We start from the raw sequence: 16896 nt of genomic DNA on the forward strand, positions 1-16896 counted from the left end.
CTCCATTTTGAGCTTGGTTGTCCAGATGGCACAGCCACTGAGTCATCTCTAACACTGGTGAAATATCTCCAAATCAGCAATCAGTGACATTAGGAGGGGATAAGAGAGAGATGGGAGGGGTGAAGACCGTATTGTGTGCGATGACACATTAAGATGCACAGTTTCCTCCATCGTTGTGTGGTCCACCTTTACATCCTTGACACCCTCACCCATTATAATCAGGCTTTTCATTCTACTTTTAGTAACAAATCCATTAGGATAATTCTCTTAATTAAACTGTCAAAAATGCTTTGTGTTCTCTGTCTCCCTTTGCATGATGTATCATATAGGATTAATCACACTTCACCAAATACCAATTCAATTACAATTGAATGAGTTATCTTTTTTTTGTTTACCTCTAGTTTTACCACTATCACCTTTACCACTATTAACAGTAGTCTGTAAAACGTGCAAATTATGAGGATATGCTGTTGAAAAATTGGTAGGTAAAGATAGGTAAAGATCAAGACAAAGGTGATGATCGTGGACTACAGGAGAAGGAGGGCTGAGCACTCCCCCATTCTCATCGACGGGGTGTAGTGGAGCAGGTTGAGAGCTTCAAGTTCCTTGGTGTCCACATCACCAACAAACTATCATGGTCCAAACACACCAAGACAGTAGTGAAGAGGGCACGACAATGCCTATTTGTCCTCAGGAGACTGAAAAGATTTGGCATGGGTCCTTGGATCCTCAAAAAGTTCTACAGCTGCACCATCGAGAGCATCCTGACTGGTTGCATCACCGCCTAGTATAGGAACTGCTCTGCCTCCGACTGCAAGGCGCTACAGAGGGTAGTGCGTACGGCCCAGTACGTCACTGAGACCAAGCTTCCTGCCATCCAGGACCTCTATACTAGGCGGTGTCAGAGGAAGGCCCTAAAAATTGTCAAAGACTCCAGCCACCGTAGTCATGGACTGTTCTCTCTGCTACCGCACAGCTAGCAGTACCAGAGCAACAAGTCTAGGTCCAAAAGGCTTCTTAAGAGCTTCTACCCCCAAGCCATAAGACTGCTGAACAGTTAATCAAATGGCAGCTATTTACATTGACCCCCTCCTTTTTCTATGCAGCTTATTATCTATGCATAGTCACTTTACCCCTACCTGCATGTACATATCTCAATTACCTCGACTAACCTGTCCCCCCACACATTGACTCGGTACCGGTACCCCCTGCATATAGCCTCGTTATTGTTATTTTATTGTTGCACTCTTCTTTTTTTTGTAAATATTTTCTTAAAACTGCATTGTTGGTTATGGGCTTGTAAGTAAGTAAGTAAGTAAGCATTTCACAGTAAGCTCTACTACACCTGTTGTATTCAGCACGCGACAAATACATTTTGATTTGATTTAAACGTGATATTTGTTGACAAAGTCTCTGTCCAATTACTCTAGCTGCTGTCGTTGCATAGCTTGGTATTCCTAGACTGGAACATGAGTAACACATTGTGGCTTTAATGACTTGCGGTGAATACTTACATTTGAAGCATGATTAATTTGTGATTGATGGAAATATAGGACTCCGAAGTTGCTCATTTACTGTTGCCGTCCCTAGATAGTGACAGTTTGTCTGCATACCTTTCTCATTCTGTGGCTTTGGCATTTATTGATAGTTTTGCTTCATCATGTTTTGAGATGAATGCCCAATGGTTAATGTTGATCTTTAAAAAAAATTGTACTTCATGATTGGTTTTCCTTGTAAACATTTCAACCAAAGGAGCCATAATTACAAAAATAAATTTACCCTGCTTCCTGGCTGAAAGTTCACATCAAGAATTTCTTAAATCATAGCACGGTTCTAGACTCCCTAATCACATGTACGTTCTAAATGTGCCAGATTTAATCCCACAAAACACATTTTAAGGTCATGTGATTTATCTGACAAGCTCTAGAAATGCTGGAGATGCCTGTCTCACTAATATAAATGATGGACCTCTGAATAGCTGGACAGTGGATGAGCTCTACAGAGCTGTCAAACTTAATCCCAAAATTATTAGTCAAGTCATTCAAGCGTAAAGAAGCATTTTACAGACCCCAATCATCAGCATAATGGACTATCTTATACCTTCCCGTTCTTCTACTGCCATACTATGCTGGATCCCATTACATTACAGAAGCCCATTGCAAAGTGGGTGGCTCACTAACATGATTTGCAGGTGACCATATGTTAATATCTATCAAGTCAGTATTTTCCAGGAGAGCTTTATTAATTTAATCAGATTAATTAATGTGAATGAATATAAACGTTGTTCGTATTTGGTCAGTCAACAGTTTGTCATGAGTGAGTAAAGGGTATTTTGCCATCTCATAGCATAGCTCTAAAACCTGTGAAGATGGCTCGATTGGAGGATAAACATGTAATATGTTTGACATTGTTGAAAAGCATAACAATTATCATTTTCTTTAACTATGTCAAAGAACTTGTGAGCTGGGGTTTGAACATAATATATAAGCCTGCTAGTGAACTGGTGTATCAACAGAATTTGTTACTATATCTTTAAACTGCACAGGGGAGTTTCAACATTTCTTTAATAAACTGACTGATGCCGAAGACACCAGAGATGTATTGCTATTAAAAAGTTTGATACAAGTGATGAATGACACTGTTTCAGGTTATATAACAGACTCTTTTTCAACAGCATGTTTGCTTACACATAGTGAACACTATGTTCCGATTTTTAAAGGCACCCTCGAGAGGAAGTTTCCGCCCCTATTTCGACGTAATTCCTGTCCTAGAGAGGAAATGCTTGTTTAGGTTCTACCTCCGAAGAATGACGTATGGCTCCTAATTCATATTCACGAATGGGGGATAGAAACGTGGTGATTTCTACGTGAAGTGGAGAAAAAACACTAGGGCACTGACAGTTGTCAGTGTAGCTAGCTAGAATGCTAACCTGATCTAGCTAGCTAACTACAGGTACTGTAACTGCTCAAATAAATGAAACACCAACATAAAGTGTATTAATAGGGCATTGGACCACCATGAGCTGCCAGACAGCTTCAATGCACCTTGGCATAGATTCTATAGGTGTTTGGAACTCTATTGAAAGGATGCAACACCATTTTCCATGAGAAATTCCATAATTTGTTATCAAATCACATGGTTAGCAGCTGTTAATGCGAGTGTAGCGAAATGCTTGTGGTATTTTGTTGTTGGTGGAAAACGCTGTCACAGGCCGCTCCAGAATCTCCCATAAGTGTTCAATTGGGTTGAGATCTGGTGTTGGTGACTAAGACACACACACACACACACACACACACACACACACACACACACACACACACACACACACACACACACACACACACACACACACACACACACACACACACACACAACCTTTAAACCCCCTATGCTTCTTTGAGACCCCTCTTTCAAAGTCACTGAGATCTCTTCTTCCTGCCATGGTAGCCAGAATAATGGGCATTTTTATACATGACCCTAAGCATGGTGGGATGTTAATGGCAAAATTAACTCAGGAACCACACTTGTGTGGAAGCATCTTCTTTCAACATACTTTGTATCCCTCATTTACTTAAGTGTTTCCTTTCTTTTGGCAGTTACATGTAACCTGTATTTTGCCAACCTTATATAGCTAGCTAATCTTATCTGTTGTTGCTAGATTTTTTTTAATACACCGTATTAAAAAACATTGCCAGCTGGCTCGGCTGGTTCTGGAGCTGGATTTGTCATAAGCATTTTGGGCAAACTTTGCCACAGACGGATAGGGAAACCAATATATTTGACATCTATTGTTATCTCTAAATTTCTTCCATAAATTGTGGCCACGAATCCACCTCAGAAATAGTTTGAAAGAATACGATGAAGCTCCGGTAATATGAATAAGTATTGAACGGTTTGTGATAAAGACATGCTTTTCTACATTGTAGTGGACATGGTGCAAACTTTGGTTGGCTGCTTGAGGCTGCGGTACAGCAAAGCCAAGTTAGCCCATGCTTATGGTTCTCACAGGGGAAGTGGAATGATAGGCTACAAGAAATTTACTCATGATGCACGCCGCAAATGATACACTATATGACCAAAGTATGTGGACACCTTCTCGTCGAACATCTCATTCCAAAATCATGGGCATAAATATGGGGTTGGTCCCTCCCTTGCTATAACAGCCTCCACTCCTTTGGGAAGGCTTTGGAACTAAGGGGCCTAGCCCAAACCATCAAGAAACAGCCCCAGACCAATATTCCTCCTCCACCAAAATGTAAAGTTGGCAGTATGCATTCAGGCAGGGAGCATTCTCCTGGCATCCGCCAAATCCAGATTCATCTGTGGGATTGCCAGATGGTGAAGCGTGATTGACGGCGAGCAATACACCACTCCAGCTAACGCTTGGCATTGCGCATGATGATCTTAGGCTTATGTGTGGCTGCTCGGCCATGGAAACCCATTTCACGAAGCTCCCGACGAACAAGGGGTGTGAATATTTTCTGAAGGCACTGTATATACAGTTTATATTTTGTAATACAAGCAAGCTCAAAAATTAAGTGAAACTTTTAAAATGATCCTTTTCATGTAAAAAAAAGTGGGGGTGCAAACTTGTCTCAGGAGCCCAAATGGACGTTGAAAGGCTATTTGGCTCAGCTCAATCATGACTCGTGAAGAGGGAGAACTTTGCAGGTGTTTCTGATTAATTGACAATGCCATGCTGGTGGGTGGTAACTTTCAAACTAAGCCCAGCCCTGAAACGAAACGTAGTCAGATAAGTATTTGCATGTCATCTCATAGGAAAAGACATGGCATTGACACGGATTTCCATGAATTTTCCACATCAAGCTCAAATGTATCATACTTTGACTAAAACAATGACTTATTGACTTAAATCGTTGCGCAACATCATAGGTAAGCTCTGGGAATTATCTTTCATCAGTTGTGGGTGTTTAAATTGTACTTTTCCCCTAACAGTGGTCAGATGGTTGACTGCCCCTTGGAAGCCTTTGCCTGACTAACCAGTGTCTGTATGTAGCCTCGCTACTTTTCAATCGATCACTGCCCGCACCTGCTCGCCCGTCCAGCATCACTACTTTGGATCGCTTTGACTTAGAATACATAGACAACTACAAATACCTTGTTGTCTGGTAGACTGCAAACTCTCCTTCCAGACTCACATTAAGCATCTCCAATCCAAAATTACATCTAGAATCGGCTTCCTATATCGCAACAAAGCATCCTTCACTCATGCTGCCAAACACACCCTCGTAAAACTGACCATCCTACCGATCCTCGACTTCGGTGATATCATAAGGTGAATGCACCAATTTGTAAGTCGCTCTGGATAAGAGCGTCTGCTAAATGACGTAAATGTAATCTATAAAATAGCCTCCAACACTCTACTCAACAAACTGGATGCAGTCTATCACAGTGCCATCCGTTTTGTCACCAAAGCCTCATACACTACCCACCATTGCGACCTGTGCGCTCTCGTTGGTTGGCCCTCGCTTCATACTCGTCGCCAAACCCACTGGCTACAGGTTATCTACAAGTCTCTGCTGGGTAAAGCCCCGCCTTATCTCAGCTCACTGGTAACCATAGCAGCACCCACTCGTAGCACGCGCTCCAGCAGGTATATCTCACTGGTCACCCCCCAAGCCAATTCCTCCTTTGGTCGTCTTTCCTTCCAGTTCTCTGCTGCCAATGACTGGAACGAACTTCCAAAATCTCTGAAGTTGGAGACTCATATCTCCCTCACTAGCTTTAAGCACCAGCTGTCAGAGCAGCTCCCAGATCACTGCACCTGTACATAGCCCATCTGTAAACAGCCGATCTATCTACCTACGTCATCCCCCATACTGTATTTATTTATTTATCTTGCTCCTTTGCACCCCAGTATCTCTACTTGCACATTCATCTTCTGCACATCTACCATTCCAGTGTTTAATTGCTACATTGTAATTACTTCGCCACCATGGCCTATTTATTGCCTTAACTTACCTCATTTGCACTCACTGTATTGTTGTTGTTTTCTTTTGATCTACTGTATTATTGACTGTATGTTTTGTTTATTCCATGTGTAACTCTGTGTTGTTGTATGTGTTGAATTGCTACGCTTTATCTTGGCCAGGTCGCAGTTGCAAATGAGAACTTGTTCTCAACTAGCCTACCTGGTTAAATAAAGGTGAAAAAAAAAAAAATAGCCTCGCTACTGTATATAGCCTGTCTTTTTACTGTTGTTTTATTTCTTTACTTACCTATTGTTCACCTAAAACTTTTTTGCACTATTGGTTAGAGCCTGTAAGTAAGCATTTCGCCTGTTGTATTCGGCGCACGTGACAAATAAACTTTGATTTGATTTGAAGAGCACTCTCCCCTGGGAGATCAGTTCTTGCTGAAGATCAGCGACAAACTTCAATGACCACTGCCTGTCAGAATTTATCAGCATATTTTTGATTCCTCTTCCTCTCTTTCCCATTTGTTTATTTTGGTTGAGTTCCAAAAAGGATTGTATTTTATAAAGGAGGAAAAAAGTCCATAGAATAGCAAACAGCTGTTCACCTTATTCTGTTTTGGCAATCAATATAAACTGTAGTCATTTGACAAACCAATCCTCAAGAGAACATCCATATATAATCAGTAGTGCAAATTGACTTCTTTCAACAGTGAGATGAAAGTGGATTTATTCTGTGATGCATTTCAGGTACAACTGCTCCAGCCTTGCTGAATAGTACCTCCAACCAGCTCTACCTTCACTTCCAGAGTGATATCAGTGTTGTTGCTGCTGGATTCCACCTTGAGTACAAAAGTGAGTACAGTGTGTCTCATTGTGAAACGTTAATTATCTCCATACCCTCTGCCACTGTGAAGAAAAAAAAGGAATACACAATATTTCCCCTTTGCAAATTACATTTTGCTTAAACACTCTCTATCTCTCTCACTCCCTCCCCCCTCTCTCTCTCTGTGCATCCTTGTTTATAACAAGGATGTAGTGGGTATGTAGTAGCATCACCTACAGTGCAGCTAAAAATATCATGATCAAAAACTCTCAACAGGGCATTTTACTTTTTTATGTCCAGAATTAAGAAGCTCTGGGTGAGGTTTGTGCATTTTCGACATATGTAAAAGCTTAAGAAAAGTAACCAAAGCTGTCATTATAGTTGGCATTCTGTCCACCTGTCTATTAACTCACTACTGTAGCCTACTGAGTAAGACTGATTTGAATACAGTAACCTGTCTAAGGGAAAATGATAGCCTTTGGAAGGTTGTCAGCTTGCCTTTGGATGCCATCCCTCTCAACTACTTTCACTTGGACAACAAAAGACAGTAGACCAAAGAACTGCCCCCTCTTGAATCTCTACTGTACTGTATAAACCAATGTACTTTAGCAGGATCAAATAATACATAATCTACACATACACAGACCCTTGTTGCTAGATGAAGTGCCAACCTTTTTACAACATAACGACAAATGCATTACAACCGAAATGTTGTTAACCCAAAAATAAATACATAGAAAACTGGCCGATTTAAAATCTTATGTCTCCACCTTTTACCGCTGCCTCTTAGATCGGTTGGAGCCAGATTTTTACCACTGCCTCTTAGATTAGTTGGAGACAGATTTTTACCGCTGCCTCTTAGATTAGTTGGAGCCAGATTTTTACCGCTGTTTCTTAGATCGGTTGGAGACACCGCTGCCTCTTAGATCGGTTGGATCCAGATTTGTACCGTTGTCTCTTAGATGGGTTGGAGACTGATTTTTACTACTGCCTTTTAGATGGGTTGGAGACTGATTTTTACTTCTGCCTCTTAGATGGGTTGGAGACAGATTTTTACTACTGCCTTTTAGATGGGTTGGAGACAGATTTTTACCACTGCCTCTTAGATGGTTTGGAGACAGATTTTTTCCACTGACTCTTAGATGGTTTGGAGACATATTTTTAACACTGACTCTTAGATGGGTTGGAGACATATTTTTAACACTGACTTTTAGATGAGTTGGAGATTTTTACCACTGACTGCTGGAGCCTGATGTGAATTCCTTATTTGTATTCCAAAATGGGCTCCCAATCTGCGCTGTGTGGACACTGATAGCATCAGAGATCCTCTGTCTCTGTGTCCGCTTGCCTCACCTGGTTCTGTCTCAACAGAAGAAACAGTGCCCTTTAGCTGCTGTGGCATATCATGATGTATACCATTTCACCTTATTCATTCTTAACACCTCCAATTCCTCTGTCACTATCTCAAAGTCCTCTCAGGGGGATACCAATTTGTCTGTTTCCCCTCTCTCAGTCCACTTAGAAGGATAGCCCCTATGTGCAGCCAGTGTGTTATGTGATATACAGTAGATCTAACCAGGAAACTTACCAAATTTGTATTTGCGCTTTACAACTAAATAACCTGTTCTCGGTTTCTCAAAAAACATCTTAAGGCTAAGTAAGACCTGCCTCAGACCACTCATAGAACAGCGAAGTGCATCGCTAGATGCTTTTTGCCCTCCCACGACACTCTATACAGTGAAGGTCTCCAATAAACATAAAATAACATGGTTTATCCAACTCTGTCTTTGCAATTGATACAAACAAAGCGACGTATAAAAATATGCTTCTAATGAAAACTGAGATGACTGCATGTTGAAATACATTTCATGTTCAATCATTTGAGTTCTATTTTTCTACTTGTAGGCTACTGTCTGTAATTTGTCTAAGTATATTTAAGGATGACGTGCGAAATGATGTACGAAATCTGCGGTTTTGTGCATTTTTATTGGGTAAGCATTATGATAAGCCGCCTCAATATTTGCAGCCGTAAGTGGTAATATCTTTAAGAGCTGATCCGTCATCTGTATTGTGAAATAATTACAATGTTAAGGAAATATTTGAATGGAGAAGCTGACCCAAGACCAGTGCTCCCTGTAGGAAAGATGCATCGTTAAAATAATTGTAAGCCTAAATTCCATCGCTATTGGGAAACCAGGCTCTGGTCTGTCATAAAGAGGGTTTTCAGTCTCTTATCTTGACCCGAGAGATTATTTCTCTCACCGCTGTATGAGCTGTAGCTTAATACGGAGGCCAGCAGCCGTATTGACCTGCCCCCCTATATTTCAGACCCCCCTATATATCGACTAGCATTGTGCTCATGCATTTCTGCTCATGCATTTTCATTTTGATGCCAAACCCACCACTGGTGTGCGTGGCCAAAGAGCTATATTTTCATGTCATCCAACAAATGTAAACGCCTGAATTGAAGAGGGCAGTCCATAAGTGCAGATGAAGGATATCAAGGATCTGAAAGGATTCTGTATGGTGGAATGGTCAGTGGTGTAAAGCTCTTAAGTAAAAATACTTTAAAGTACTCCATTTGTAAATTATGTCTGAGTGTTGAAATGTGCCGGTCTGTCCATTAATAAAACATATTTTTTTTAAATCATGCCATCTGGTTTGCTTAAAAAATAATATATATATATATATATGATATATATATATATATGATATATATGATATATATATATGATATATATGATATATATATATATATGATATATATATATATATATATATATATATACACACATCATTTACTTTTACTTTTACTCAAGTATGACAATTTAGTACTTTTTCCACCATTGTACTTAAATACATTTAAATTCAGATACTTTAAGACTTTTACGCAAGTAGTATTTTACTGGGTAATTTTCCCTTTTAGTAATTTTCAATTAAGATATCTTTATCTGTTATCCTCATAAGGTATTGAAAACAGGGGTGTCAATAATTTTTACTCATAGCTTTTTGAGAAAAAAAAGTATTACTGTTAAACCAAATCTCTTTCTCTGAGCAATTGTATTAGGGAAATTATATTCATTTATACTATCTTTTTGAGCATACAACATAGCTCAGTGTTTAAGTTATTTATTTTATACAATCATATTTGCTCATCTTTATCAAGGGTGTCAATAAATTCGGACCCCACTGTATATGGAGAGGAGATATTTAACGAAGGTCATGACTCCTTCTGGTCACTACCCACTGGGCACACTTTGGTTGAATCAATGGTGTTTCCATGTCATTTCATGTTAAATTGACATCTGTGCCCAGTGGGTACACGCCCCACAACACAAACCTACATGCTAGATTAGGCGTATTAACCTTGGAGTCCTGGCTCAATTGCCAACCTGAAACCTCCTTCAAACATGGCAACAGCAACCAAATTATCTATCTTTGAATTGACTTGTTTAACCCTTCATCTCTCCATAGCTACACTTCCCTTTCCAGGTGGCTGTTACATGTATAAATGAAAATGACCTGGTCAAATAAAGATAAAAGAATGCAGAACAGGCAGGTTCAGACCAAGGAGGCATGTGCAAATGCTTGGCAAAAACCTCAGCCCAACCTTGCTAATAGACTTGGAGAAAACTAAGACCTGCTGAGAATAAAGCCATGCCATTTCTGCAATGTTCTGCAGAAGAGGGGAAAAATGTATATAAAGGACATACACTGTACAAATGCTTTTATTTCCAGAGCTACATGTACTTTAAAAATAGATATCATTATTAAAAAGAAAAAGCTTTCTGACTTTCTGTCAGAACGAGAGCAGCTTGTTATATTTGCACGGAGATGGCTGTAGAATTGCAGGAAACTTGTAGGTTAATTGTTAATGTTTAGCATCGGATGACTGTGGCTGCATCTTAATGATCCTAGACTGAATCTGTCTTGTGCGCAATAGTTGCAAAGTGCCAAAGCTATTATGCAGTTGGGAGATTCATGGCACGTGTTTTGATCACCCATTAAGATGGTGAATTAGTTAGAGCTCGGGTGACGAGACAAGTGTATCAAATGTTCGACTTTCTAGATCTTGAAGGCTGAATTCCTGCCTGGATCAGTCCTCTGTGGTTGTGGAGAAAATGTCAGATTTTTTATGCTCAAGGGTTATCATTTATCATCTGAGAGAATATGGCCATGTGGCATTTTATTGATTTATTCGGCAGAAAAACATTTAAAATGGTTGGTATGTGAGTATGTGAGTGTCAGCTAGATGGAATTGGAATTAACAAGTGATATTGATAAAAATAAATGATGTGCTAGTAGTTTGGTATAAGCCAGTGTTCTGATGCCTTGGCATTTAAATAAATACCCAGTTTTCCTTTTGTGGTTCAAACGGTTTCTCATCAGTTGTATTAATCTCCACTCACCCCCTCCTGAACATGAGCACATGCTCCTTAAAATCTATTGAAAGTAACTTGCTCCGAATTCTGCTGTGAATTCTCCAGGAACCAAAGCTAATGTTTAATCTCCATAGTCTCACCCCATCCCCCAACAGCCATTTGGGCTTCCCTGTTTGAAACAGTTTACCTTTTTTCGTGTTTGGTATTGTAGGACTAAGCATTGCATGTGAAAGTGCTTTGCTATTGATAGGGAGAGAAACAATGAGGCAGTTTTACACACACTCACAACGGCACAGTGCCACCTGCTGAGTCGTACATCCAAACAAGGCGAATTTATACAGGTTCTCCTTTCATTGGCTTGACTAACGTGGTTGTCATGGCAACATGCTCTCTCGCCGCCTCATACTGCAGTGTGCACAGTTTTAACCTATTGAAAGATGCTTTAAAGATGTTTAATTACAATATGTATTTCCATAACACAGATCAGTGGTAATGCTGTTTTCAGATTTTTTTAACAATACCGTTTTTGCGTTCTAAATTCAAAAGCATAGAGACAAAGGTTACACAGCAAAAATGGCACTTATAGCTTCATCATTTTGTCAATACTCTGTGCACCTGGGTACCCCAACTGTAGTCATTTATCAGCATTACCTTTCCACGACTGTGGGTTTATCCATCCAAATCATAGGTGAAATTGTCACGGGGGATGGGCAGACATGTCCCCTACAATATTCAGAACAGGTCGATTCGTGTCCCCCCAATTATTTATTTAAAATCAAAAAATATATTATTGGAGGTCAGGGGCCCACAGATAGCATAAGAACACGTTATTAGCAATGGCAAAATCTGTAGAATTGCAGGAAATTAGCTTTAGTGGGCACGAAAAACGATCCACGTACTGTACATCACTGGGGCCAAGCTCCATGCCATCTAGGACCTCTATACTAGGCAGTATCTGAGGAAGGCCCAAAAAATTGCAAAAGACTCCAGCCACCCAAGCCACAGACTGTTCACTCTGCTACAGCAAGCGGTACCAATGCACCAAGTCTGGAACCAACAGGACCCTCAACAGCTTCTACCCCCAAGCCACAAGACTTCTAAACAAGACTGCTAAATTGCTAATCAAATGGCTACCCAGACTACCTGCATTGACCCTTTTTGCAGCAACTCTTTTTCACTGACTCTATTCACACACATACACTGGACTCTACCCACACACTCACACTCACTTACACCCCAACACACACATACAGTACACACACACACACTACATACACCCACGCACATATAACATGCACACACATGCATACTGATGTTTCACACATTTACGTTGACATTTTAGTCATTTAGCAGATGCTCATATCCAGAGTGACTTAAAGTTTGTTACACATGCACATACACACTTACTTTCACACTCACCGCATACGCTGCTGCTAGTCACTTTACCCCTACCTATATGTACAGTACATAGCTACCTCAATGACCTCGAACCCCTGCACATTGACTCTGTACTGGTACTCCCTGTATATAACCATGTTATTTTCTACTCCCTATATATAGCCAGGTTATTTTACTCGTTATGTTTTATTAGTTATTCACTGTGTCACTATTTAAATGTTTTATTTTTTATCTTTAACTCTACATTGTTGGAAAATGACCCATAAATAAGCATTTCACTGTTAGTCTACAATTGTTGTCTACGAAGCATGTGACAAATAACATTTTATTGATTTGATTTGAACTCCTCCTCTTTCTCAATTTTCAAACAGAAATGGGGTGTGCCTTTGGTGGTTCATCATTTTGTCATTCGGGTCATGCGCACCCCGACCGACGTATTGTAGTTAGTTCGTTAGCTAAGCTAGCCACTTGTAGCTAGCTAGTAACTCCTCCAGTATGTGTTGACATCATTTCACAGGATTCGTTTTTGGACGGTTCTGTAAGGATCAATAAGAAATGTCACTTCTGTAGCCAAATATCTTATTCTGTAACGGCCGTCGTCAAAGGTAGTGGACCAAGGCGCAGCGGGTTGAGTGCTCATTTTAACTTTTATTGAACATTTAACAACAAAACAAGAACACGAACGAACACACAGTATTGCAGGCTAAACACCGCTATGTAAAAACAACTTCCCACAAAAGACAGGTGAAAAAGGGCTACCTAAGTATGACTCCCAATCAGCAACAACGATGTACAGCTGTTCCTGATTGAGAGCCATACCAGGCCAACACAAAGAAATACACAACACAGAAAAACATAGAAATACAAAAACATAGAACCATACCCAAAACCCCGATAACACAAAACAAACACACCCCTGCCACGCCCGGACCAAACTACAATAACAAATAACCACTTATACTGGTCAGGACGTGACATATTCATCCACTTTTGTTTTGTTTTTAAGCATTAAATGACCTTGGTATGATGGTGCATTAAACAGTTATACAGTTTAAAGCCGTAATTTTTTATTTATTCTTATTTTTTCAAAAGGTCAACCAGTGTTTCCAGATTTCTATGAAATATGACATATAATTAATTATAATATGAGTGAAATAATTACAATTTTTGGGAAGAAAAGCTATGTTAAAAAGCACATTTTCTGTGTTGGAATGGTGTGGGCTTAGCCCAACAACAGAATGGTCTGAAACCTGTGAATGTATTGTAATGTTTTTAAAATTGTACAACTGCCTTAATTTTGCTGGACCCCAGGAAGAGTAGCTGCTGCCTTGGCAGGATATAAACTTTTAAAAGTGAGATTTTCACTGGACAGTTACTTTAAAACTACAACGTTTTCTCTCAGCCTCATGGAACAATGTGTGGAGTATCAGAAAATTAACTTTAAATCTGCTAAATGTTCTATCATCCTCATTGCAAATTGTGAAGAATAGCATGAGATAAGCTATAAAACAGCACATTTTTCTCTCTGCCCCATGGCCAAATGTGTTGAAATGCAGGAAGTTAGCCGTTTTCCCCAAAAGATATCTGTTGGACAGCCTTCCACTTATCCTTCCACTTATACTGTGTTTTCAAAATACCCTTCCATATTACTCCCATATACCCCTCCATATAATACCCCTCAGAGGCATAATAAGTAATGTCAAACTGTGTAGAATTACAGGAAATGCGTTTTAAAATGTCAACAACAAAAAAATCAGTGGGAGGACCCCCGTCTGTACTGTTTCGCCCTTGATCCAAATGACAAATTATTTGAATATACAACACTTAAACTTACTAAAATCATTATGTCATCATGACAAAACCAATCTACTTTTTTTCTATTTAATTAGCTATAGGCTATACTAGAGCCTGTTCACAGCATTCAATAATCACATCCAATTGGCTTTGCAAAATTCTCCAATGTGTTTGCCTTTTGTTGCTCCAGATTTGATAAGTACTGTGCAACTCTGAAACACATAAGTCTCAAAACATGATCACCAAACTGAGGAATAAAGACCAAACATTTGTGTGATGTGCAACATCAAATCTTCCATCTAACCAGACATGATGACACCTGTTTTCTCGCTCTGCTTCATCCAGCCGTTGGTCTCACCACCTGTCCAGAGCCGATGGTGCCTGCCAACGGGATCAAAACAGGGGACAGGTACATGGTCAACGAAGTGGTGTCATTCAGCTGTGAACCGGGATACATGCTGCAGGTGAGAGCTTTTGCCTTTTAGAGAATCATGTCTGCTGTATTCCCACTGCTATGTCAACATGCTAAGCTTTATTCAATAAGTAAATGTGCAGAGATGTGTGCTGGGTCATGTGTATGCATGGTAAACTCAGTAGCAGAGGCAAACAGTGATTTGTCTCTGAGTTCAGTGTGCTTAGAGAGAAACCTCCTGCCTTTTTTCCAGGGCCACTCCCATATATCATGTATGCCAGGAACCGTGCGGCGCTGGAACTACCCTCCCCCACTCTGCATTGGTAAGAACTTTTACTTTGAAATTGTCACATTCCAGGCTCTTTTTGACAGTTTCAGTGCTATTCATTGTCTGCACAATTTTACAATGTGTACCACGCATTATGTGCATTTTCCTTTCCAGCAAAGTGTGGTGGAACAGTACATGACTTGACCAATGTTATTTTAAGTCCTGGATTCCCTGGCAACTACCCTGGTAACATGGACTGTACATGGAGGATTCTTTTGCCAGTTGGATATGGTGAGGAACCTGCTATGGTAACGATAATGTTAACAAGGTCAGCGATAGTATCTTTATTTTTTTGTATTTTGTTGGAACTAACAAAAGGTAGTCCTTAGGAAAATGGATAGCAGGTATGTAGTTATCCTCTTGCTTAATTTATCTACATTTTTTACCTTTGCTGTGAGTTTAAATCTGTAAAGTAATATACAAGAGAGCTGTTGTTTGCAGACCACATATTGGTGGTTCTTCATAGTTCAAATGACTCCAGAACAAAGTAACCAGTCCAGATGTTAGGTAATTGTGTGTGATTTAAAAAGCTATTCAGCTATTCAGGCTCTGAGCACAAAAATATTCTTTACCCAACCTAAGAAAAATATTGTAACACATCGAGATACACAAAAGCAATTTTCTGCCTTATCAAGCAGCCACTCCAAGTAAGAATAAAAGCAATAATTTTGTACTGTGTGTATACCAACAATGCATACGCTTGTGTTGTTTACAGGGACCAATATTTTTTATAAGACACAAAAAATGCTTTTGCAGACACTGATTTTAGCTTTTAGGACAGACAGAGTGGGTAGAATAACGCATTGTAAGAAAGTGGTATATGGATGCATAACTACAAGATTATCCTTCAATGGATTGTCCTAAGGATCACCAAGTGGCAAATGCTTTCCTCTAGCATTAGGCCTTGAACTAACAGAACACAACTTACCAGAAAAACAGACTGAAATTGATTATAATCATTTCCCACTTCTGTGTTTCCCCTGGCAAAACATGAGCTGATCTTAATGTTATATTGCGGAATCATTTGTACCATCATAACAAATTATGAGTTGAATAGTTTCTCTCAACATGCCGATATGATGTAGCTTGACAAAAATAGGCTAGCACAATAGGTGAAAATAAATCACATCAAATGAGCCATGCTAATGTCTGCTAAATGCATTAAATGATTACAACACATGTCCACACGTGCCACAATTTCTGTTAACAGTTAACGCTTTAGGTTAATGGGACTTAAACCATTTAACACTTTGATGCATGTTTTAATTATGAAATGAACATAGCTCCAACAACCGTAAGCCTTTGTCCATACAGTATACCTCATATAATATTTCTGTGTTTTACAGGTGCTCATATTCAGTTTTTCAACTTCTCCTCTGAAGACAACCATGATTTTTTAGAGGTGCGAAATGGGCCGCAGCACAGCAGCTCTCTGATTGGACAGTTCAGCGGAAGTCAGCTGCCGCCCAACCTGCTGAGTACAACACATGAGACCATGATCCACTTCTACAGTGACCACTCCGAAAACAGGCAGGGATTCAAACTGGCCTACCAAGGTGTGGTATACTCTGTTTTCATCAACCATGTGAAACAGTTAATTCCCTATCTGTCTAGCTCCGTTTCTTCTAAACGAGCTAGATCTCTATTGGTTTCAATTGGCAATTTTGGTACTTGGTTGTTGTTTTGGGGGATTTTGTGCCACATCTGGAAAACAATCTATGGAAAAGACCGATGTGAAATCCTTATCGTCACCGTTTTTATCTATCTGCTGTTGATATAGTCTAGCTTTCTTTTTAGGAAGCAACTCAAGAGTGATTAAAT

General features: G+C 39.8%; 1 protein-coding gene across 1 annotated transcript in view; it reads left to right on the forward strand.

The window, feature by feature from the left end:
- The window catches only part of LOC106612532 (CUB and sushi domain-containing protein 1), a 200871-nt gene that overhangs the window by 106798 nt on the left and 77177 nt on the right, over positions 1–16896 (forward strand). Inside the window, exons 27-31 of the mRNA XM_014213739.3 lie at positions 6686–6790; positions 14681–14799; positions 15001–15070; positions 15190–15306; positions 16422–16631. Of these exons, the coding sequence (XP_014069214.3) occupies positions 6686–6790; positions 14681–14799; positions 15001–15070; positions 15190–15306; positions 16422–16631 (621 nt within the window). The remainder of the gene's footprint in view (positions 1–6685; positions 6791–14680; positions 14800–15000; positions 15071–15189; positions 15307–16421; positions 16632–16896) is intronic.

Source organism: Salmo salar, chromosome 01 (genome assembly GCF_965601325.2).
Source record: "Salmo salar chromosome 01, fSalSal1, whole genome shotgun sequence".
Classification (NCBI taxonomy): domain Eukaryota; kingdom Metazoa; phylum Chordata; class Actinopteri; order Salmoniformes; family Salmonidae; genus Salmo; species Salmo salar.